The sequence below is a fragment of the Eubalaena glacialis genome, chromosome 2 (genome assembly GCF_028564815.1).
Source record: "Eubalaena glacialis isolate mEubGla1 chromosome 2, mEubGla1.1.hap2.+ XY, whole genome shotgun sequence".
Classification (NCBI taxonomy): Eukaryota; Metazoa; Chordata; class Mammalia; order Artiodactyla; family Balaenidae; genus Eubalaena; species Eubalaena glacialis.
In genome coordinates, this window is record NC_083717.1 from 128,792,626 (window position 1) to 128,819,220 (window position 26,595).

At 33.4% G+C, this 26,595-nt stretch overlaps 1 protein-coding gene across 4 annotated transcripts in view; it reads left to right on the top strand.

Moving 5' to 3' along the window:
- The window catches only part of ARHGAP5 (Rho GTPase activating protein 5), a 78,765-nt gene extending 56,672 nt beyond the window's left edge, over window positions 1-22,093 (top strand). For 3 of the 4 annotated variants that reach the window (XM_061180762.1, XM_061180761.1, XM_061180763.1), the window contains exons 4-7: window positions 9,355-9,432; window positions 12,223-12,354; window positions 14,152-14,257; window positions 19,384-22,093. In XM_061180762.1, the coding sequence (XP_061036745.1) occupies window positions 9,355-9,432; window positions 12,223-12,354; window positions 14,152-14,257; window positions 19,384-19,711 (644 nt within the window). In that variant the 3' untranslated portion in view covers window positions 19,712-22,093. Of the gene's footprint in view, window positions 1-9,354; window positions 9,433-12,222; window positions 12,355-14,151; window positions 14,258-19,383 lie in introns of those variants that run through there. The other variant, XM_061180764.1, reaches the window with a different exon arrangement.
- The last annotated feature ends 4,502 nt before the right edge of the window (window positions 22,094-26,595 follow it).

Genomic DNA, 26,595 nt, shown 5'->3' on the forward strand with positions numbered 1-26,595 from the left:
GGATGATCTCAATTAACCACTCTTTAAGTTCATTGTTTCTTCTGCCTGCTAAAATCTGCTGTTAAACCTCTATAGTTTATTTTTCATTTTAGTTATTATGCTTTTCAGCTCCAGATTTTCTCTTTAGTTCTTTTAATAATTTCTCTGTATTTATTGATATTCTTCATTTGTTAAGTCATCATTCTCTTGGTTTTCTTTAGTTCTTTGTTCATGGTTTCCTGTAGCTCTTTGTGCACCTTGAAAGATTGATTTAAAGTCTTTGTCTAGTAAGTGCAGTGACTGGGTTTCCTCATGGACAGTTTCTATTAATTTCTTTCTTTTCTACAATGGGCCATACTGTTTTGCTTCTTTCCATGCCTCTTAAATTTTTTGTTGAAAATAAGAGGTTTTGAATATTTTAACATAGTGAAACATAGGCAAGCCCTTGTGCTCTTTCTTCTGGGAGCCACCAGACAGGTCAAAATATGCAACTACAGTTCTTTGACAATAAGATCTGTGTTGCTCCCTCTGGCACTTGAAACCTAAACCCAGAGTGCAGGCTGCCTTCCTTATGGTCGTTGCCAGTCTAGAGTGGCAACGGGAATGGTAGGTGGGCAGCTTAAAGCTTCTTTCTTCACCAAGCCTTCTAATGGTGGTTGTACTTTTTTTACTAGATTCCAGAGGTTCTGCAGAAGTTGATTCTGATACTTTTTGGCTGCTCATTAGTTGCTTTTATGGGGGAACCAAGCCCCAAAATTCCTTTCTCTATCTCTTTTGCTGATGCCACCTCCCATGGACATATTAATCTAATTTTTGGATTATCTATACACCTTACTTCTCCTTTACCGTTTGTAATCTGTTTTATGACTTCAGTGAAACTCTTGTTTTGTATCTGTTAGCAACTCAAAGAGAACTTAGACCATTTTAGGACTTCAGATATCAAGAGTTCTGTGTAGTGTAAGGATTAGTTACCTTTCTAATGAAAGAAAAAGGGGCGATGATACTTGGTTCAAACATATTTTAAATTTAGTTTTGGAATATTGGAATATATTTCTAATATCTATATTACTTGGAGGCCCAGGATAGATACTTTGGGTGATTTAAGTCGAAGTTAAACTTGGATAATTCACATGTAGATAATTGAGTTGGCTTCTTCTTCTTTTTTATTTTTTTTTTTAAAGGAGAAAATCATATGATCATTTCAGTAAATATAGTTGATTACATTATTTCTGTATACATTCTTTTTTTTTTCACACACTGTATTTTATTTTTACAAGAGATTAATAGACTGATACCAAGCATTGTAAATGGATGACCACAACAAAAGCAACAATGATTGCAATTACCAAACATGAAACACACTCATACTATGTCATAATATTGACATTCAGTCCAGTAATCCTCCACTGTAACAGCTCCTTTACTTTGCAGTGAAAATTGATTTGTATATTCTTTGCCTCTGAGTCCTTGTGGGATTTTTTTATTTTTTAATTCAAACAGAAAGTCACAAAAATTATAATCATCCTCATCAGTTCACTCAGTCCCATGTAATTAATTTTTTTTTTCATCTTGATCTTTTGTTAGCACTTTTATGAGTTCATCAGTTTTTCATTAGAGTTCTGAAAACGCTTATTCATTCAGTTCAGTAGTACAGTCAGTTACCAGAAACCTGTACTTGTCAGAGTCTTTTCCATGAATTCCTTGATGATGAAACCCTTTTATAGGAACATATTTGCAAAAGCATCAGAGTATACCCAGAAATGTCTGTAAATGACAAAAGACTTAAAAATGACCACGGTTAAAGATTTGATGAAAGTTCATAATAATGCAATTGACAAGGAAATTTAGTTATTTCTGAGATATACATTTTAAAGTAATAACTAGAATTATGACTTATAACATTATACCAGAACACATAAAATTTTTAGAAATTTCATGTAATGCCTGAAACATTTATATTAACATATTTCCGTACAAATAACCCAGTGAAAGTTTAGTATTAGTTGTTTTGTTTGTTTGTTTTTTTATACTGCAGGTTCTTATTAGTCATCAATTTTATACACATCAGTGTATACATGTCAATCCCAATCACCCAATTCAGCACACCACCATCCCCACCCCACCGCAGTTTTACTCCCTCGGTGTCCATATGTCTGTTCTCTACATCTGTGTCTCAACTTCTGCCCTGCAAACCAGCTCATCTGTACCATTTTTCTAGGTTCCACATACATGCGTTAATATACGATATTTGTTTTTCTCTTTCTGACTTACTTCACTCTGTATGACAGTCTCTAGATCCCTCCACGTCTCAACAAATGACTCAATTTCGTTCCTTTTTATGGCTGAGTAATATTCCATTGTATATATGTACCACATCTTCTTTATCCATTTGTCTGTCGATGGCATTTAGGTTGCTTCCATGACCTGGCTATTGTGAATAGTGCTGCAGTGAACATTGGGGTGCATGTGTCTTTTTGAATTACGGTTTTCTCTGGGTATACGCCCAGTAGTGGGATTGCTGGATCATATGGTAAATCTATTTTTAGTTTTTTAACGAACCTCCATACTGTTCTCCATAGTGGCTGTATCAATTTACATTCCCACCAACAGTGTAAGAGGGTTCCCTTTTCTCCACACCCTCTCCAGCATTTGTTATTTGTAGATTTTCTGATGATGCCCATTCTAACTGGTGTGAGGTGATACCTCATTGTAGTTTTGATTTGCATTTCTCTAATAATTAGTGATGTTGAGCATCTTTTCATGTGCTTCTCGGCCATCTGTATGTCTTCTTTGGAGAAATGTCTATTTAGGTCTTCTGCCCATTTTTGGATTGGGTTGTTTGTTTCTTTAATATTGAGCTGAATGAGCTGGTTATATATTTTAGAGATTAATCCTTTGTCCGTTGATTCGTTTGCAAATATTTTCTCCCATTCTGAGGGTTGTCTTTCCTTCTTGTTTATGTTTTCCTTTGCTGTGCAAATTATTTTAAGGTTCATTAGGTCCCATTTGTTTATTTTTGTTTTTGTTTCCACTTCGCTAGGAGGTGGGTCAGAAAGGATCTTGCTGTGATTTATGTCAAAGAGTGTTCTGCCTATGTTTTCCTCTAAGAGTTTTATAGTGTCTGGCCTTACATTTAGGTCTTTAATCCATTTTGAGGTTATTTTTGTGTATGGTGTTAGGGAGTGTTCTAATTTCATTCTTTTACATGTAGCTGTCCAGTTTTCCCAGCACCACGTATTGAAGAGACTGTCTTTTCTCCATTGTATATCTTTGCCTCCTTTGTCATAGATTAGTTGACCATAGGTGTGTGGGTTTATCTCTGGGCTTTCTCTCTTGTTCCATTGATCTATGTTTCTGTTTTTGTGCTGGTACCATATTGTCTTGATTACTGTAGCTTTGTAGTATAGTCTGAAGTCAGGGAGTCTGATTCCTCCAGCTCCATTTTTTTCCCTCAAGACTGCTTTGGCTATTTGGGGTCTTTTGTGTCTCCATACAAATTTTAAGATGATTTGTTCTAGTTCTGTAAAAAATGCCATTGGTAATTTGATAGGGATTGCATTGAATCTGTAGATTGCTTTGGGTAGTATAGTCATTTTCACAATATTGATTCTTCCAATCCAAGAATGTGGTATATCTCTCCACCTGTTGGTATCATCTTTAATTTCTTTCATCAGTGTCTTATAGTTTTCTGCATACAGGTCTTTTGTCTCCCTAGGTAGGTTTATTCCTAGGTATTTTATTCTTTTTGTTGCAGTAGTAAATGGGAGTGTTTCCATAATTTCTCTTTCAGATTTTGCATCATTAGTGTATAGGAATGCAAGAGATTTCTGTGCATTAATTTTGTATCCTGCAACTTTACCAAATTCATTGATTAGCTCTAGTAGTTTTCTGGTGGCATTTTTAGGATTCTCTATGTATAGTATCATGTCATCTGCAAACAGTGACAGTTTTACTTCTTCTTTTCTGATTTGGATTCCTTTTATTTCTTTTTCTTCTCTGATTGCCGTGGCTAGGACTTCCAAAACTATGTTGAATAATAGTGGTGAGAGTGGACATCCTTGTCTTGTTCCTGATCTTAGAGGAAATGCTTCCAGTTTTTCACCATTGAGAATGATGTTTGCTGTTTGTTTGTCGTATATGGCCTTTATTATGTTGAGATAGGTTCCCTCTATGCCCACTTTCTGGAGAGTTTTTATCATAAATGGATGTTGAATTTTGTCAAAAGCTTTTTCTGCATCTATTGAGATGATCATATGGTTTTTATTCTTCAATTTGTTAATATGGTGTATCACATTGATTGATTTGCATACATTGAAGAATTCTTGCATCCCTGGGATAGATCCCACTTGATCGTGGTGTATGATCTTTTTAATGTGTTGTTGGATTCTGTTTGCTAGTATTTTGTTGAGGATTTTTGCGTCTATATTCATCAGTGATATTGGTCTGTAATTTTCTTTTTTTGTAGTATCTTTGTCTGGTTTTGGTATCAGGGTGATGGTGGCCTCATAGAATGAGTTTGGGAGTGTTCCTTCCTCTGCAATTTTTTGGAAGAGTTTGAGAAGGATGGGTGTTAACTCTTCTCTAAATGTTTGGTAGAATTCACCTGTGAAGCCATCTGGTCCTGGACTTCTGTTTGTTGGAAGATTTTTAATCACAGTTTTAATTTCATTACTTGTGATTGGTCTGTTCATATTTTCTGTTTCTTCCTGGTTCAGTCTTGGAAGGTTATACCTTTCTAAGAATTTGTCCATTTCTTCCAGGTTGTCCATTTTATTGGCATAGAGTTGCTTGTAGTAGTCTCTTAGGATGCTTTGTATTTCTGTGGTGTCTGTTGTAACTTCTCCTTTTTCGTTTCTGATTTTATTGATTTGAGTCCTCTCCCTCTTTTTCTTGATGAGTCTGGCTAATGGCTTATCAATTTTGTTTATCTTCTCAAAGAACCAGCTTTTAGTTTTATTGATCTTTGCTATTGTTTTCTTTGTTTCTATTTCATTTATTTCCGCTCTGATCTTTATGATTTCTTTCCTTCTGCTAACTTTGGGTTTTGTTTGTTCTTCTTTCTCTAGTTCCTTTAGGTGTAAGGTTAGATTGTTTACTTGAGATTTTTCTTGTTTCTTTAGGTAGGCTTGTATAGCTATAAACTTCCCTCTTAGAACTGCTTTTGCTGCATCCCATAGGTTTTGGATCGTCGTGTTTTCATTGTCATTTGTCTCTAGGTATTTTTTGATTTCCTCTTTGATTTCTTCAGTGATCTCTTGGTTATTTAGTAACGTATTGTTTAGCCTCCATGTGTTTGTGTTTTTTATATTTTTTTTCCCTGTAATTCATTTCTAATCTCATAGTGTTGTGGTCAGAAAAGATGCTTGATATGATTTCAATTTTTTTAACTTTATCGAGGCTTGAGTTGTGACCCAAGATGTGATCTATCCTGGAGAATGTTCCGTGCGCACTTGAGAAGAACGTGTAATCTGCTGTTTTTGGATGGAATGTCCTATAAATACCAATTAAATCTATCTGGTCTATTGTGTCATTTAAAGCTTCTGTTTCCTTACTTATTTTCATTTTGGATGATCTGTCCATTGGTGTAAGTGAAGTGTTAAAGTCCCCCACTATTATTGTGTTATTGTCAATTTCCTCTTTTACAGCTGTTAGCAGTTGCCTTATGTATTGAGGTGCTCCTATGTTGGGTGCATATATATTTATAATTGTTATATCTTCTTCTTGGATTGATCCCTTGATCATTATGTAGTGTCCTTCCTTGTCTCTTGTAACACTCATTATTTTAAAGTCTGTTTTATCTTATATGAGTATAGCTGCTCCAGCGTTCTTTTGATTTCCATTTGCATGGAATATCTTTTTCCATCCGCTCACTTTCAGTCTGTATGTGTCCCTAGGTCTGAAGTGGGTCTCTTGTAGACAGCATATATATGGGTCTTGTTTTTGTATCCCTTCAGCAAGCCTGTGTCTTTTGGTTGGAGCATTTAATCCATTCACATTTAAGGTAATTATCGATATGTATGTTCCTATGACCATTTTCTTAATTGTTTTGGGTTTGTTTTTGTAGGTCCTTTTCTTCTCTTGTGTTTCCCACTTAGAGAAGTTGCTTTAGCATTTGTTGTAGAACTGGTTTGGTGGGGCTGAATTCTTTTAGCTTTTGCTTGTCTGTAAAGCTTTTGATTTCTCCGTCAAATCTCAATGAAATCCTTGCTGGGCAGAGTAATCTTGGTTGTAGGTTCTTCCCTTTCATCACTTTAAGTATATCATGCCACTCCCTTCTGGCTTGTAGAGTTTCTGCTGAGAAATCAGCTGTTAACCTTATGGGAGTTCCCTTGTATGTTATTTGTCGTTTTTCCCTTGCTGCTTTCAATAATTTTTCTTTGTCTTTAATTTTTGCCAATTTGATAACTATGTGTCTCGGCGTGCTTCTCCTTGGGTTTATCCTGTATGGGACTCCCTGCGCTTCCTGGACTTGGGTGGCTATTTCCTTTCCCATGTTAGGGAAGTTTTTGACTATAATCTCTTCAAATATTTTCTCTGGTCCTTTCTCTCTCTCTTCTCCTTCTGGGACCCCTATAATGCGAATGTTGTTGCGTTTAATGTTGTCCCAGAGGTCTCTTAGGCTGTCTTCATTTCTTTTCATTCTTTTTTCTTTAGTCTGTTACGCAGCAGTGAATTCCACCATTCTGTCTTCCAGGTCACTTATCCGTTCTTCTGCCTCAGTTATTCTGCTATTGATTCCTTCTCGTGTAGTTTTCATTTCAGTTATTGTATTGTTCATCTCTGTTTGGTTGTTCTTTAATTCTTCCAGGTCTTTGTTAGACACTTCTTGCATCTTTTCGATCTTTGCCTCCATTCTTTTTCCGAGGTCCTGGATCATCTTCACTATCATCATTCTGAATTCTTTTTCTGGCAGGTTGCCTATCTCCACTTCATTTAGTTGTTTTTCTGGGGTTTTATCTTGTTCCTTCATTTGGTATATAGCCCTCTGCCTTTTCATCTTGTCTATCTTTCTGTGAATGTGGTTTTTGTTCCACAGGCTGCCAGATTATATTGTTTCTTGCTTCTGCTGTCTGCCCTCTGGTGGTTGATGCTATCTAAGAGGCTTGATGGGAGGCTCTGCTTTTTTTTTTTTTTAAAGTCACTCAGTTATTAGTGAATGGAAGGCAAGATTTTTATCATGGATGATTAAGCACCTTATAATTTTCATTTAGCAAATAAATGCTTATCACTATGTCAGGGTTTCTCAACCTCAGCATTATTGACATTTTGGACATTTTTAATTCTTTATTAGGCAGACACTTCAGGATCTAATCTAGGTGCACTGCTTTTAGTAATCATGTCTTTTTTAACACCTTTAGTTTGGGAGAGTTGCTCAGCTTCTTTTGTTTTTCTTGAGTTTGAGACTATCAGACTTTCAGCCACTAGTTTTAGCTTCCGTTGATGATGTTTTTTTTAGTCTCTCATTTTTTGTATGTTTATTGGTTGGCATTTTACTGTACAAATGAACTTTTTCTTTCTCCTTGAATTTGAGGTTGCTGTTTCCTCATTATTAGATTCAAATTATGCATTTTTGTTAGAAATACCACCAAAGTAATGTTGTATCCTTCTAAGTACATCATATCTGTTGGGATAGGATGTTATTTTGTCCCACTGTAGATGATAATAATTTTGGTTATTTGGTGGTGTCTACCATGCTTCACTGAAGTTAAAACCTTGGATTTAATAACTTTGACACTTTTGTCAGTGGATTTTTGCTACCTTTATGATCATGAATTTCTGAATATAAAAAATTAGAATTAACATATTGTCCCATACAAGCGCCTTGACATTTGTCCAGGAATAAATTTGACAAATTCTTCGTTTCTATTGATTCTTTTTTTTTTCTCCTTGGGATCAGAACAATACAATGCCTTATCAAACTGAGTCTCTTTCAGAAGTCCTTTCAGAAACTTCCCATTGAACATAGAGATAGGTTTTTAGCTGATGACACAAATATTAGATCTTTTGTTATTGTCCCACAAATCCCTGAGGCTCATCATTTTATTTTTAGTCTAATTCCTTTATGTTCTTTAGATTGGGTAGTTTCTATTGATTTGTCTTCAAGTTCACTTATTCATTATCATTACTCTGTCATCACTTTTCTATTATTGATCCCATTCAGTGAATTTGTTGTTTCTGTTACTATATTTCTATTTCTAAAATTTCCAGTTAGTTCCTCCTTATATTTCTGTTTCTTTGCTAAAACTTTCTATTGGGAAGTTTGTTTCAAGTGTGTTTATAATTGTTCACTGAAGTGTTTTATGATGCTTTAAAATCCTTGTCAGATAATTCCACAACTGATATCTTTGTATTGGTGTCTGTTAATTGTTTTTTCTCATTCAAGTTGAGACTTTCTTGGTTCTTGGAATGATGAATGATTTTAGTTTTATTATTATTGTATTCTAGACATTTTGGATAGTATGCTGTGAAACTTTGGATCTTATTTAAATCTATTTTAGCAGGCCTCCTCTGACACTGCACCAGCAGGGGAGGAAGGCTGCCTCATTACTACAAAGTGGGGCTGGAAGGTTGGACTCCCCTCCCCACTTGATCTCTACCAGCCTCTGTTGACTACCATGGTGAAGAGGGGAGGGTACCTCTTACCTCAAGGTGGTAGTAGAAGTTCAGACTTGCCACTCAATCCTTGCCGACACTCTAGAGAGGGGAAGGGGCACCTTTGTTACTGCTGGCAGAGGTAGAATTTTAGTCTCCCTACTTGGTTCCACTGATGTGGATGAGGAGGAGTGGATTCCATGGTGTTTGGCTGGAGTAGGGCAGTAACAGTAAAAAATGTTTTTGCTTGCTAGTCTGCACGTTTCCCAATCCTTTCACTAGAGAGAACTGGCTTTTCTTGTTGGTTTTCTGAGTGGTGTTTTGTTTTTATTTTTATTTTTTTGCCTGTGCTCATTGGTATTTCTGGGTTCCAGGCTTCTCTGTTGCCTGGTCTAAGATATGTAAGAAGCAAAAGGAAAACCCAGGGAACTCACTATCTTGTTGTTCTTCAAATTCTGTGGTTGCTATTCAAATTCACTTTCTCTCCACCTTTCAGAGTCTTTTGACTTTTTTAATATATTGCACTCAGGAATTTTAGCTGTGTTTAGTGGACTAGGAAGAAATGTATCTTATTTTACATGGAACTGGGTAGCCTAAATGGTTTAAAATTAAAGTAGTCCATTAAGAACTTACTTTAAATGAATTGCTCAAGAATATTTTATTCTTAAAAATATTTTACCACCATATTTTGTAAGTCACTAAGATGTACATAAGGTTAAGTATATTCTTTGTTGTAGCTATATATTCATGTGTAAAAGTCTATTTATTTCTTTATTCTTTTAGGATTATGTACTGAAGGACTGTACCGTGTTAGTGGGAACAAAACTGATCAAGACAATATTCAAAAGCAGTTTGATCAAGGTAAGAAGATAATTATAGATATATTTATATATATATATTTGATCAAGGTAAGAAAATAATTATAGAAGATAAAATAAAATCATTGTTTTATTATTTCCCTCATTGAAATTTCATATGAAAACCTCCTAAGAATATGGATGTTTAGGGGAGAAAGTTTTGAAGTAGTATTGGAAGTATTTAATGGAACAGATACCACAGTCAAGAAATGGGAGAGCTATAAATCCATTACCAGAATTAGAGAAGCAATAAATTGAGTTATGGTGCATCATCATCTTTGTATATCACAGATTGCACCTATTTAAAGTTGCGATTTAAAAGGTTTTTTTTTTCCTTCATGATACTGGGCCAACTAACCATTAGGAATTTTTAAAAAGCTGAATTTCCTACTCATATTAAAGGAAATCTGTATGAGATCAAAGGTTTAAATGCGAAAAATGAAAACTAAGTTCTAGGGAGAAAAACGAGTGAATATATTTATAATCTTGGAGTAGGAAGAGGCCTAAACTTGACATGAAACCTAGAAAGCATGAACAAGATGATAAACTAGACTGTCTAAAAATGTAAAACTTCTGTATGAAATAGTGTATAAAGCAAACAGAATCAGGAGACAAACTGTAAACTTGGTGTGGCTGTGGAATTTCTTTGCTAGATTAAGCAATTCATATCAGAAGAAAGCAACCAACAAATATATGAAAATATGCTCAGCCTCTGTCAGTTATAAAGAAATAAAAATTAAAACAAAAAGGTTGTATTTATTTTATTATGTGAGTGGAAAAGATTGTTGGTAGGGTGTAGGCAAGCAGGTATGTTGTATACTGTTGGTTATGGGTGCTTCAGGTAGCTTTGCTGGAGAAATTCCATTTGTAAATACTTAAGTTACAAACGTCTTTGTGTAAGCATACCAAGATATTTATTGCGGCATTGTTTGTATTTTGTTTTAAAGGTGGGGGGACCAATCCTGTTTACAAGTAGAATACTAGATAGCCGTATAAAATAATGAAGATTATATGTGTTGAAATGGTAAAATGTTGAGTGGTAAATGGTAAAGTTGAGTGGTGGGTGGGGTGTTTGTGTGTGTGCCTTGCTTTGAAAGACTATTGCATGGTATTTCATTAAAAAAAAAAAAATTGTTAGAAGAACTGTTTAGACTTTAGCAAATTGGTACAATTTCACTTCCGGTAATGAAGGAAGAGTAGTCGTCAGTACCTGGGCCTCTTGAATTAGAGTTTCTGGTTTTGTTTCCTGTTTCTGCCACTTACTGTCTTTGTGGCCTAGGGAGGTTAACCTTTCTAAATCTCAGCTTTTTCATATCTAGAATGGGAGTGATAAGAGTAACTGAGGAATAATGAGATAATGCATATGACGAGTTTTCTGTGCCAGACACAATGTTAAATGTTCACTGGGTAGCTGTTATTACAAGGAATATAGCTTGCCTAAGGACCTAAGCTTTAGTACATAAAAGTTGTTATCATAATATCTTTATAATATTTTTAAATGAAATAAATCTAAATGTTCAGTAGTAGAATATTATGTAAATTTTTATATCTGGGAGAATGTTTTGTAGCCATTAGAATTGTTTATGTAGGACAAAATGTAAGGATTGGTGATTCTTGGTTAAGGATATATGTGAGTTCTTTGTATTTTTATTATTCTTGCAAATTTTCTGCAAGTTTGAAATTACAATGAAGTGTTACCTGCCCCCCCAAAAAGTTTTTTAAAGTTGCTTGTGAAATTTTATTAACCTTGGATAATGCCTTAAAAATTAAATCCAATATAAAATCTATCATCTGTCTATATATATATTTTTTTTTTTTTTTTTTTTTTTTAATGAGCAGAAAAGGGCTGAAAGGAAACATGGTAAAGTATAAACAGTGATTATCTCTTGGTTATGGGAGTAATTTTTTTATTTATCATAAATATTCATTGTATTTATAATAAGGAAAATGTGACTTTTTTAATAGCAAATTAACCTTATGATATACCTTTAATATGTTACGTTCTTATTTTTTAAGTCAGAACTTCACTGATAAGTGTTTAAAGTGTTTTATATTAAAATTTTTTAAGTATAAGTTATAAGTTCCCCACCAGGGAACTCCCTTACAATAGATTTACACTATAGATTACAATTTATATTGGCTTGCAGTATAATATTGTAGAAAAAACACACAAAAGTGGTCCTGCAATGTGAGAATAATAATGTATATTGAAACAATAAAATAGTGTTCGCCTTTTACCCCTTTTATGTCCAGTTAAGCATACTCCATGAGGTATAGTGATTTTGGTTTTTCTTCCAGTTTTATTGAGATATAATTGACATACAGTACTGTATAAGGTGCACCACATAATGATTTGACTTACATATATCATGAAATGATTACCACACTAAGTTTAGTGAACATCCATCATCCATCAAAACTTGAATTTATATGCATGATTCCTATCTTTTGTCTTTCTGTTTCCTTATGGCCTCTTTTAAATAGCTTATGTGAACAAAATGTTTCAAAAGAACAGAGATGTCAGTATTATTGCTCATATACTGACAAGCCTAATAGCATTTTTTATTGTCACAGAAAATGCTTCTTACTTGGTTTTCTCTTTCCTTATCTATAGTTTGTCAGGCAAACTTATATTAAAACAGTGGGGGAGGGATGAATCAGCCTGTGAAGAAAGGTGGTCCATGAGAAGACTTAAATGTCTTTGGATCTACAAGTACCCATTTAGCTTACTTCTCCTGTAATAAATTTAAATTTATTATAGTTTTTAATTTTAATTTTAATTTTTGTCTTATAGATCATAATATCAGTCTAGTATCAATGGAAGTAACAGTAAATGCTGTAGCTGGAGCTCTTAAAGCTTTCTTTGCAGATCTACCAGATCCTTTAATTCCATATTCTCTTCATCCAGAGCTATTGGAAGCAGCAAGTAAGTAAAAGCCTCCTTTTTTTTTTTTTTTTGAGAAGGATGATGATAGTGGGGTTTGTACATTGATTGCTTTGTGTTAAAATCAGTCATGCACTAGAATATGTAGCTAATAAAAATTCAGCTTCTAGAACTGTTTATTAAAGCTCTTTCCCTTTAAATAAATAGTTTTAGCTAGGCTCCCAGATGACTAGGTGCTCCTAGAAGTTAGATCATTATACTAGAAGTTTGAAATTTGTGTTTTTAATTCAAACTCAAAGGCATTGTAAGAAAAAGAAATTAAGTCTTCAAATGAATGTATCTGTAATGTACTTCAGTAACATATTAACCTGTGTATGGTCTGTACACATGTGTATATAAATTTTTTTTAAGTCAAAGAAATTAACTTTGGCCTCATGTCTTGATTCAGTTTTTGAAAAAGTAAGACAGGAAAATGGGTACTTATTCAGTATTGATTCCTACTTGGCATCATCATTCATCCAGATGTTTCTATGAAGCAAATACTCATTTGTTATCTGGAAAATGAGACCAAAGGTCTATTTGAGTAGCAGGTAACCTAGTGCTTAATCCACATTGTGTTCTCAATGGCTAAAATTAATGTAGTTTCTAAATATTTCTCTTTAATTTCCTTTTGATTACAAGTCTTCAAGCTCTGTAGCGTGAGACTACTTATAATACTGATTGTTAAAGTTCTCAGTTAATTTTCTTTTCATTAAAATCCACTTCAGTATATTGTCACAAGATACAGTTGCCTTATACATTCTCTTGTATGAAAACTGGGAAAATAGTCCAATTGATAGCTTAGATTTTCTTACTTTTTGGCCATGAACAATAGCCTCAGAACTTTCCTACTTAGGAAATATTGAGGGCTGATTTAGAAGTAATATGTGGCAAATGAGAAATTTGTTAGTACTTGGTGTACTACCATGAGTTGGTTGGCAGACTGGCCTCCTCCAGAGGAATCCATTGCTATTTTAGAAGAATGAACTGAATGAGGAAGAGCAGCAGTAAGGCGCGCTCTCCTCTCCCATTTACAGCAGAGCCACATTTCAGTTATTCTGTTTCATAATTTGTGTAAATTTGGAAAGTAACTGAGCTAAATGCTTGTATTGCTTGTGCTGCTTGTGAAGAACAATGTTTTATAAGCTAAGTGGATTATAAATAAGTATAATGCTTTAAATCAGGTGTTGGCAAACTGGCCTGTGGGCCAAATTTAGTGTGCCATCAGTTTTCAGAAGGCTTGCAAGCTAAGAATGTTTTTTTACATTTTTAAATGGTTGAAAAAATATTAAAAGAAAATTTTATGAAATATTAAAATTATATGAATTCAGATTTTTAAAGTTCTATTGGATCACAGCCACTCTTGTTACATATTGTCTGTGGCTGCTTTTGTACAACTGCAGAGCTGAGTAGTTTCACCCACAAAGCCTAAAATACTTACTCTCTGTAGCATGAATATTAAGAGCCTAACAGATTTGTAAGTAATTACTTAATTCTAAATCAGTATCTAGTTACATAAGTTGCTTAAAGAAATTACTAATATACTATTTCCTATTTTACCACCCCCAGGTTACTTTGATCTTCAGTTATTAGCTTTACTTGTGAAAAGGCTATTGTAAATAGATGGTAGTCTGTTTATTAGCAGGTTCTTTACAACATTTTCTTTGTTTTTGTTTCCCTCTCCTGATATGCTTCATATACATTCTTGATTGTCTTATACAATAAGCATAGCAGGAAGCTTTATCAATATTTTTTAATGTTTGTGTTTCACACAAATACCTCACTACTTTAATTTTACAGAAATCCCGGATAAAACAGAACGTCTTCATGCACTGAAAGAAATTGTTAAGAAATTTCATCCTGTTAACTATGATGTATTCAGATATGTAATAACACATCTAAACAGGTATTTTTATTTTTCGTTTTTGCAAATAAAATGCACTACGGATTTCAAACACATAACTTTATAAATTGGGTAATCATAAAATAGAGAAAGAGAGACTAATTTAAACATACAGTTCAATTTTGGTTCTCTAAATTATTTTTTCTGTATTTTTAAAATAGATTTTTCATCAACTTGTTTAAAGAAAGGTATATGACCCTTTTAGTATCTAACATGATTATATAAATAGTAAGTGTGGTGAGTACTTTTTTTTTGTCACTGCTGTTCTTTAACAATTCTCTTCTATAGAATCTTAGAATTTTAGTTACGAAATGACACTTAGATAATTAACCAGATCAACCTATTTGAAGTTGGAAAGATTGAGGTTTAAAGAGAGAAATCATATGCTCAAGTGACAGATCTTATGACCAGAATCCAAGTATTATTAAGTGGTTTAATTGCCTCTTCTTTTGTACTGTGTCTCTTTTGTGTATCTTGCTTGTTTTGTTTGGATATTCCTCATAGTGAAATTTTATTAGAAACTTGAATTCATATTACTATCCACCTTGACTGTTACTGAAATGCAGGACATTAATCCTATGTCAAAAGCCTTAAATATGTTAAGCTTCAAGTTCATACTTTTTTCTATAAAGATACTCTTCCCAACACCATTTCTTAAATGAAAGGCAATATTAATATCGTATAATAGCGTAAAGCTCAAGACTATGGAGTTAAATAGGCTTGGTTTTGAAACATTTTTAGTTCTGTGGCTTTGGACAAATACTTTACCCTGCCTAAGTCTTGATTTTTCTCAACTATAAGAATGAGAATAATAATAGCTCACAAAGTTGTTATTGAGACTGAATAGAATTATTAGTATTTGTACTACTTTTTTCAAAAGTCTACTCTTCACAGTATTTTCTACTAACATTTTAAAGAACTGAGGTTTGGTTTTTTTAACTAATAATGTCAGTGTCCAAAACAAGTACATTTCAGTCTGTACCTCTTAAAAGAGAGTATTAAGCAGTGTTTAAAGTTTTATTGTTATCAATGTAGCATAAAATTATATTAGCACTTCTAGTAACTCTTCTCTGGAGTCTCCCTCTGTGAGAAAATACCAACATACATAGTATTGCAGTATAATTAGTGGAATTTCCTCTTTTGAAAATTACCATGCAACGTGGTTCATGATTTAACAGATGTGTACAGGGTACTACAGGAGACCTTACCCAATATGGAATGTAGGGATGGTATATGAACATATTATTGTATGGCCTGATTAAAGTGCTGAAACAAGAATTGGACTTTATTAAAAACAATAGGGAAAAGAGACAAAGGGAAGAGCATATTCAAAGAATCACAGTGCTAGCCCACCATCAGTGTTATATTGAGACACTTAACTGTGTTTGACTCCAGTGATACAACAGTTAATGACACAGGCATACTTGGCATGTTGAGGAACAGCAAAGAGGCCTGTGTGGTTTGAGCAGAGTGAAGGATAGGGCAGTACTACTCAGAGTGTAGCCTATTGATTAGCTTTAGTCCTCAAAATATTTTTCTGACAGGGAGGTTGCTTTCATGTCTATCACTAAGTGCACTGTTGAGTTCAGCTGACATTTATGGGGGGTGGGGTGGGGAGCAAGACTTTGTCAATGAAAAAAGCATTGCATGATTGTTACTCTGAATGGTATGGGGAGCCACTAGAGAGTAGAACAGAGAAATAGTATCATCAGACTTAAATTTTAGAACAAACACTCAACTATTGATTATAATGGATATACTCTTTGTGCCAGGTACTCTTGTAAATGCTATACAGACATAGCAGTAAATAAAATAATCACATTTCATGGAACTTTACATTCCAGTATAGGAAATAAATGATAAATATACATTGGGTGATTGACAGATTGCAAAAATTAATCCATGGAGCTGTTCTTTGGATGTATTTTCTCTCACATTCCATATTCAGTGAGTTATTGTGTCAAATTAGTTTTTTCTCCTGACTAGTTTTCCTTTTCATTCCTCTGCCACTGCTTTAGTTTAAATTTTATCATTTCTCATTTAGGAATCTCTAGTTTGTCATTGAGCTCTCTCTCTGCCAATTTTTCTTCTTGATTCTCCCTTGATCCTGATGCCAGAATGATCTTTCTAAAAGCTCTTTGTGTAAAGATCACTTATATCCTAAAGGAAAAAAATCTAAATTGTTTATCATTAAGTGGCCTAGTTCTAACTTACTCTGTTAAATCTCCTTTCCTTTTCCACCGTGCAACACCAAGTGCCACTGTATTAAACTAATAGGACTTAACCGAAAGTATCAATTTGTGCCTGGTCCCTTATCACATCTTAACATGACTGCCTCAGTCTTTCTCAAAATTCAGTCCTCAAACCAGCAGCATCAGCATCACCTGGGAACTTGTTAGGAATGCAAATTATCAGGACCCACCCCAGACATAATTATCAGTCTGTGTTTTAACAGGCCCTCCAGGAGGTTCTGATACACACTGAGAATCACTGGGGGGAGGGTTTGTTTGTTCGTTTGTTTTTTATCGAAGTATGGTTGATTTACAAGCTCATGTTAGTTTTCAGGTTTACAGCAAAGTGATTCAGTTATATATATTCTTTTTTTAGATTCTTTTCCATTATAGGTTATTAAAAGCTATTGAATATAATTCCTGTGCTATACAGTATTGTTTATTTTATATATAGTGTGTATATATATATATGTATATGTATACATATATATTTTATATGTAGTGTGTATCTGTTAATCCCAAACTCCTCATTTATCCCTCACCCGCCCTTTCCCTTTTGGTAACCATAGGTTTGTTTTCTGTGTCTGTGAATCTGTTTCTGTTTTGTAAATAAGTTCATTTGTATCATTTTTTTTTTTTTTTAGATTCCACATATAAGTGATATCATATGGTATTTATCTTTCTCATTCTGCCTTACTTTGCTTAGTATTATAATCTCTAGGTCCATCCATGTAGCTGCAAATGGCGTTATTTCATTCTTTTTTGTGGCTGAGCAATATACCATTGTGCATATATATATATATATATATATACACACACACACACACCATATCTTCCATGTCTTAGCTATTGTAAGTAGTGCTGCCATGAACATTGGGGTGCATATATCATTTCAAATTAGAGTTTTTGTCTTTTCTGGATATATGCCCAGGAGTGGGATTGCTGGATCATATGGCAACTATTTTTAGTTTTTTAAGAAACCTCCATACTGTTCTCCATAGTGGCTGCACCAATTTACATTCCCAACAACAGTGTGGGAGGGTTCCCTTTTCTCCACAGCCTCTGCAGCATTTATTATTTGTAGACTTTTTGATGATGGTCATTCTGAGCAGTCTGTGATGGTATCTCGTTATAGGTTTGATTTGCATTTCTCTAATAATTAGTGATGTTCAACATCTTTTCATGTGCCTGTTGGCCATCTATATGTCTTCTTTGGAGAAATGTCTATTTAGGTCTTCTGCCCATTTTTTGATTAGGTTGTTTGTTTGTTTTTTGATACTGAGCTGTCTGTATATTCGGAAATTAACCCCTTGTCAGTCACATCGTTTGCAAATATTTTCTCTCCATAGGTTGTCTTTTCATTTTGTTTATGGTTTCCTTTGCTGTGCAAAAGCTTATAAGTTTGATTTGGTCCCAGTTTATTTTTGCTTTTATTTCTGTTGTCTTGGGAGACTGACCTGAGAAAACATTGCTACGATTTATGTCAGAGAATGTTTTGCCTATATGTTCTTTAGGAGTTTTATGGTGTCATGTTTTATATTTAAATTTTTAAGCCATTTCGAATTCATTTTTGTATATGATGTGAGAGAGTGTTCTAACTTCATTGATTTACATACTGCTGTCCAGCTTTTCCAACATCATTTGCTGAAGAGACTGTCTTTTCTCCATTGTATATTCTTGCCTCCTTTGTCAAAGATTAATTGACCATAGGTGTGTGGGTTTGTTTCTGGGCTCTCTATTGTGTTCCAGTGATCCATATGTCTGATTTTGTGCCAATACCATGCTGTTTTGATTACTATAGCTTTGTAGTATTTGAGAACCACTGTTTTGACTAAATTACTCTTTCTTCCTACTGTTTTACTAACACCCATCACCCTTGGCTCAACTCAAACATTACCTCTTCAAGGAAGGCTTCCCTGACCACCCTCATCTAACTGATTTGCTACCTTTCCTTTGTATTTTTTGACTCAACAATTAGACTTGATGCCCATATTCATGTCTTTCAAATCTATAGATATTTTCAGAACCTATACTTGACTACCGCTTAGACCCACCTGACTGGGCCCCTCTATACACTATATTTTAACAGAGGTTGACTTTATTCTGAATATTCTAATTTAGTCTCTTAACAAATAGTAATAACTTTTACCACAGAACACATGTTTTTAGGGCACTTATTTTACCTCAGATGAGCAACTCCTGTGTTTGGGGGTGTGGGTCCTTTCGTTTAGATTTTAAATTTTTTGATATACAAATTTAAATAAAAAATTTTCCTGCTACCTTGCATATTGGGCTGTTTCTTCATGTGTGAATGAGAGAATTGGATAAAATACCTAAAATTTCCTCCCAATTTAATAATTTTGAGTTAAAATTCAAGATTTGCTTCTTATGTTTCTTGCTAATTACAGACAATGGTAGTAGTGCTTGCTCACATATTTAAAAGACTGGATGCAAAATAGTTAACATATGGTCATTTGTAAATTATTTATTGTCAGATCAAAAGAATTTTAAGGTAGAATGTGCTCTGTGAACTGTTGTCATTGAAATTAAATTTGTAACGATGTACAAGGTAGTTAATGATTAAAAAGATTGTCTTTTGGAATACTAGAAACTTGAGTTTTTTGAAAGTTGAAAAGTCTCCCGGTTGGAGTATATGACAATTTTTCCAAAGTAAAAACCATCTTTGGTTCTCATAAGGAATGGATTTTACTGCTCTTTTCTGTTATTAGAATGTAGTTGAACATGGAATGCACAAGCAGGAAAATGTTTTAAATTTGAAGTTAAGATTTTTAAAAAAGGTAAAACCAAATCATCTGAAATAATATCCAACTCTCAGATTCTTTAATTGCAATGAGTTTTGACTGGTTTCTAATTGTATTTTTCCTATCATAATTTCAGGGTCAGTCAGCATAATAAAGTCAACCTAATGACAGCAGACAACTTATCCATCTGTTTTTGGCCAACTTTGATGAGACCTGATTTTGAAAATCGAGAGTTTCTGTCTACCACCAAGATCCATCAATCTGTTGTTGAAACATTCATTCAACAGTGTCAGTTTTTCTTTTACAATGGAGAAATTGTGGAGACTGTGAACACTGTGGCTCCTCCACCACCTTCAAACCCAGGACAGTTGGTGGAACCAATGGTACCGCTTCAGTTACCACCACCATTGCAACCTCAACTGATACAACCACAGTTACAGACGGATCCTCTTGGTATTATATAAGTAGGAAGTGATTGCAGACAGCCTGAAATTGGACAAAAGCAAATCTAGACATGCATGTTTCAGGGTTCAGTAGTATACTTCATGTTTCTTACAGATAATTCACATTCAGAATAATGAGACATTTTCTCTTTGAACTATATGGTATTCCTTATTCATTTACATTACAAATCTAAGACCATGTGATAAGCATGACTGGAGAGGTTTAATTTTTATAAACAAAAATAGCTATAAAATACAAAGCTGCTGTTGCATGCAACCTTATTGCAATCAGTATATCATTCCTGTGGCATTTTCTGTCACATTATATTGTGAATAAAATTTTTCTATAGAAATTAAATGATTTAAAAACTCACGTATATGAAACATTTAATGCTTTCCAGCCTGCTTTATGGCTGGTTTTGTTATTTGATGTGCTAATTTGAGCAACTTAATTTACTTTTATCAGTCTGTATAGATAACTAAAAGCCCAGTTAAGTATTTTATAATTTCAGGCTACTTATGCCATGCTTGGGATGTTGTTTGAAAGAAAGGAAAATACACTTAACATATTTCTGCACCTTCATTTTCTAAGTAAACCTGTGGATGATTTGATGGGGGTAAATGGATATACTTCTTGTACACACATACCAAGGACATGCTTGTGGCTAAAGTGAGTTGATAATGTTGTGCAAAGGATAGTTGTCACCAACTCATTTCTTTATAGTCCATGATGAAACAAACATCTTGTATACTTTTAATTCTGTAAACAGATGCATGTTCAAAAGATCTATTATGGTCTTGTAATCTTAATCTAATATATTTTAGATATTTTAATTTTTTCCCTCTTGGGAAATACATTTAGTATAGTGTAGAAAATACTTCATGACATTTTCATATAAGGTTATATAACTTTTCATACATAAACATGAAATTTGTTGTAGAAAATTCTTTAAACCAAACATTTTAATCTAGGACTTCAATTTAATCTGTCCCTTGAATCTATTTTTATGTGGCCCTTAAAAACATATCCAAAAATCCATTGCTAATATAGCAATAAAAATACTTTGGGTACTGACAGCCTCTTTGGAGTATGTATATATAAAGTTGCAAACTTGTATTCATATTCTTTTCTGTGATATGTTGTACTAAAATCCAAAGTGGCTTTTGCACCATTTTTTAAGCCAATTTTTTCCTTTGATGTTGGTACCAGATTTGCTGTAAATGACTGCTGCTTTGGAGGTTAAACATTTCGTTAGTGAAGTTACAACCAGAACAGGAAATTATGGATAAAATTTTCAGAATAAGTGGCATAGGTAAATTTTGTTAGGCTTTATTCAAAATTTGTTCATTATCAAAACATGCCGTTTTTTTCCCCAGAAAGGGAAAAAATGGTTTTTTTGTTGCTAGGTTATATTTTGTGTAGTAAAGAAAAAATTATTTGGTCCACGTTGTAATCTTCATACTGCAATTTTAAGGTTGTCTTATGTGTACTGTAGTAAATAGATGATTTTGAGATTTGAGGCTCCTAAGAGTTTGATTTGCTCCATTTTTTCCTAAAATAAATATTGTCTTTCCCAACTGTTATGTCCTAGGTATTGTACTTCTAATTTTAACTTCAGAATCAAGATGTTGACATGAACCAGGCTGCTGTTGAAGTACATGTATATTATAAATTATCGTATTTGTGTTATACTCTTACATGTTATTATCTTTTCTAAGAAAACAAAGTCCCTATTATTCCTATTGCAAAGCACACAGGAATTAAGAAAGTACAGTAATTTTTAAAAAGAAAAATCTGGTAAATGTAGTATTCTTAACTTGTTCTATATTACTTATACCTATTGTCTATATAGCTTTAATTTATAGCTGTCAGTTTAACATCGGCATGTCTGGCAAAGAAAATTAAACTTTAAGAGTTTTATAAACTGTTTCTAGGTTGCTAAAGAATTTATTTTTCTACTATATATGGTATAGACAAAGCTCAAAACTATGTACAGGAAAAAAGCCTGACTATTTCTTTTGGAAGTAGGCTGAAAAGAGAATTTTCAGAACTGTTCATGTCTTCAGTTCATTTGGTCATAACTTTGCTATTGTAATATGTGAATCCCAGTTTATTTAAGCTATTCTCTTTTATACTGTGTTAATTTAACTTTCATGTGCATTTAGTACAACTTTTGTTATTGAAACTAGCATTTACCATTTTCCACATTTACTACCTTACACCTTCCCAAAAACTTATCTCCACTTTCCTATGCATTCTATAATTGATTTGAAAAGCTTCATAGTGGGTCATTTAAAATTCTACTTTTGGTTCACTTAACAGATAGGTTACAGTTAATTGAAAATTAAAGTACGGTTTAAAGCTCAGTCTGTTACACTGAATTGATTGCGTTTGTTTTTGCCAAGGGTTTAGGTATGTTTTTAAATATTAGAAAAATAATGCTAAAAACAAAATAATATGATTAAACTTTTTTCTGGTAAGTTACTGGAAGGTTTCACTGTTTAGGGAACTATCATATATGAAACTTATTAAAGGATGAAAAGAATATTAGGTAGTCTTGTAATTATGCATAAACATTAAGGCATTATATTTTACAGTTTTAAATAAAATTCCATCTACACACATGTTGCCATCGTTTCATTTAAGCTTCAGCGCTTGTAGTTATTACAGTATTGTACTTAACAGTATCTAGATTAGCAATATAAAGAAGCTTAGTGGAATTCTCAAATTTTCAGTAGATTTATGGGAAGTCAAATTCTATTCAACAAACACTTATTAGGATATACAATTAATTTTAGAACAAAATTCCAGGCACAGTATATTTTCATTTGAAATGGTATTTGTTAGTAGTGCTTATTTTCCCCAACATTTACAATGTAAATAATGTAGGTAGCAGCAATCTAACTTAGCCAAAAAGCAGCTTTTATTTTCCATACTGTATGTAAATAATGTAGACTTTTTTTTTTTGAGGTACTGCAATTTAATTTCTAATATCTCTTAGATAGGAACAAAAAGGAACAATTGGAATAAGAACTTAGGCCTTAGCTTCCATGTGATTTTTAGTTTTTTATACAGTAATAATTGTGATGCTACTTGTCAACTGGATATAAATATATATATAATTTTAAAAAGTCAAAAGTGCTTTGTTTCTTCGTTTATAATTTAATTTTGTGCTTCACCAACAGGATGCTGCAGTAAATTAAATATCAGTGAAGCTTCTTCTGTATAAAGAATGCTATGAATAAAACATTAAGAAGCTGTGTAATTTTAAGTTATAGTTGCCTCTAATTTTACCATTTCATTGGTAAAAATCAACTAATATTTTTTCATAAAATAGGAAAATGTTTTTAAAATTATGATGAAAGTTTTATTAGGGAAGTGTATTATTGAGCTTTTACTGTACCATGAGAGGAGATCTAAAATTTATTCTGGATGTATACATACAGATGAAAATTAATTTTAAAATGTTTAGGAAAACAAGATTGCACAGATTTCTAAGACTCAAATGTTACCTGGAATTTCAAGCTGTGGCTAGACATATTTTGAGCCACTGGAAATATTTTGAAGCCTATTCTAGTTTATAACAGAGGTGCTAACATTGAAGAACATAATATTTTTATTTTCTTCATGGTTTATGAATATTAAGTCAAACTTCTATAGGTATATATTGTCAAATTCTATGGATCTGGTGAGGTTGGTTTGACCTGAATCATTGTATGTGTTTATCTTGAGTTTAATCCTTTTAATTAAGTACCTTAATTCTTAGGCTGAACAATTTCTGATTTGTTTCAGAACTTTATGGGACACTTAAAATTTTTTATTGTGTCTGAACTGTTAAAGTTCTTAGCGTTTTCAATTTATCAAATGTCTGAAAATAAAATTTTCTAAGATTTAATAAGGGAAGGAACTACTTTTCAAAATTGATTTCTTATGGTAGGATCTGTGTGTAGTTGAGAAGACTGTACAAGCATTAATGACATCTCATATCCAATATCCAGTCGTTAGATGTGATCCAAGTACCATGATCTTTTTAAAGCAGTTAAAAATCTACTAACTAAGGAACTTTGGGAATATCCACTATTCAGTTGGTCCTCATCATCATCCTATAAGCATGAGTCCATTTTTTTTCCCTTACAATATTAGTTTTAACTCTTGGGGTGTGTTGGGGGTGTGGCGCTGGGTGGGAAGGATCCACAGTTCTCACATCGTTTAAGTCTTAATGTGTTCAATATTAGTCTTCTGTAGAAATTTTGCAGGCAGTAGGAATGATTTTGAAAAGCTAATCAATGGTAGTCAAAGGTAGGATTTCAGTTATAACTAAGTTTAATGTATAAAATTATAAACCTTGAAATTAATGCAGTGCTGGCAGTTCTGGTTTAGTTGTTTTTTACTCATCATTAGAAGAGTGCCAAGACCTGCAGTATACACACTTCTGCTGTGAGTAGTTGTCAAGGAATTTGTATTTTAGAAACGACCTAATACTTGTTTATTCCCACAGTATAGTTTTTCTGTTCAGCTTTATTTGCCTCATAAAATTTATTCATAAATTTATTATGAACTATTTAATAATGGCTTTCTTGTTCTAATAGTTTATCTGATACTTAGTTAAGATTCCCTTAGTGTTAAAACCTATTTTTTCAAATTTCTATTTTGTGTTAAATCTTATTCCAGCACAAGTGATGTTGGATTAGCAATTGATATATTTGCTAATTGCTTTACTAATTCATCAAAATTAGTTTTAGTTATGTATCTGTACTCACCAGATCATTTTCTTTTTTTTCTGTTATCTATTTTATACATAGTATCAATAATGTATATATTATTTATATATATATAAACCACCCCCCCAGATCATTTTCTTATGACCTAGAACTAAATGTTCTGTCCTAACTATTTAGTATTTTTTAGGTCCTTACCAGTTTTTAAACTATCTTATCAGTTTCAAATTTGGAGCTCTTAGTTTCCCTTATCTCTAGATTCTTGATATTTCATTTTATCCAAATAAATGTCTTTGTAGGCTTAGTTGCTCCACGGCATGTGGTATCTTCCCGGACCAGGGCTCGAAACGTGTCCCCTGCATTGGCAGGCGGATTCTTAATCACTGCGTCACCAGGCAAGTCCCTATCCAATTCTTTATTGCAAAATGACGTGTAAGTTACTTTAAAATCCACTTAGATAATTACGATCATGGTGAGCAAACTTTTTGGTGAAAGGACAGACAGTAGATGTCTTAGACTTTGTAGGTCATGCAGTCTCCGGCACTACTCAACTCTGCTGTGGTGCAAAAATAACCAGAACAATATAGAAATAAATTAACACGACTGCATTCTAATAAAACTGTGTTTATAAAAAAAGAGGCAGCAGGCTGGATTTGGTCCACAGAGCCGAGTTGATTGATCCCTGCCTCAGATGGTTAGTAGAATTAGGATCTTCCAAGTTGTATCCATGTGGAATAATGTATGATAGAGTAACACAAAGTAATGTAGGTCAAAGTAAAATTTTATGAAGGATGATGACAGTTGCCCCACTGTTCATGCTGCCTTTTTACCAAAGGGGATCATCTTTTTTTAGTTGTAAGTAATGAGAGCTTATAATGGCAAATCCTAATGGATTCATACTTAAGTTCAAACAAGTTCCTTCAGGTAAAAATATCCTTTCTCAAGTTTTAAGAATGTGCTGGCTTTTAAGTGTTTTTCTGTTTATAGCAATGGTTTCCATACATCAGAATCACTTGTGGGAGCTTTTTAAGAATCAGGCTATCCAGAAGCTAGCCAACTATACAAATCTCTGAAGTGCAAGTGTAAGAGATTTATTCCCAGTCATGTGCTTTTGTATTCCATCTAGGGAGGACAAAATGGAGTTTCCAGAAGAAAAATTTCATATGGTAAGGGTTAATTACATAGCAAAAGCCTTGGCATTCAAATTTAAACTCATAACTATATCATGTAGGCTTGATAGTTACTGAGCAATTTTATAATCATCCATTCTAATAATCTAATCAAAACTAAGCTTTTTAATGGCAGAGATCTGGGCTTGTTAGTAAGGAAATTTTAATGTTATTTCCTAGAAAATTCAAGTATTTACAATTCCTTCTTCCCCTTTTTGTGAATAAAAGGGTTCTATCAAAGAAATAGAGAGGAAAATGATAATAAAGGGAATAGGGCAAGGAATTGGAGGAAAAAGTAATTTGCACTGTAGAATGTTTTTTAGTGTTCTAACGTTATACATCCTGAATTTTCCGAAGTCATCATTTTCATTTTTATACCACTTTAATATTTGCCTTACAAACGATGTAGAGGTTCTATTTTCAATGGGATGTAGTAGGTCACAGCAGGTAAAACTACACCATCTAACAACATAAAAGCAAGATAATTTTCGAAGGCCATATTTTTAAAGGCATCAGTGTGATATGGAAATGACTGACTCTAAAATAGACTTCAGTCTCACAGAGGGGAGAACTATTCAGAGGTTAGTGGAAGATCAAAAACCTTTTTTTAAAAATCTCCCTGATTTCCTTTGCAGTATCAGGGCATAGCCCTGGGATCTGGATTTGGCCCAGGCAGAGGGCCATGTTAAGGGAAAAAGAAACCAGCTATGCTTTTAATGATTGCATAGGGCTAGAGTTACAAAATTGGAGGTTTGAAAGAATAGCCAGTCTTTCTGTCAAGATATTAATTAAATGTTGTAGCTTAGAAAGGCTAAAAAAGCTAAGCGGAAAATTTCTGACAGGCAGAGCTGAATCCCTTGCAGATTCCTGTACCTCAGAAATGTAATAAGTGGGTTTTTTTGAGAATTCTGTAGGAGGTAGCTGAGCAGCTGAGCAATACTTCTGATGGCCTCCTGTAGGCATAGGTGGGTTTTGAGTTTGGGGGTAATTTACACAGCAATAGATACTAGCACAATT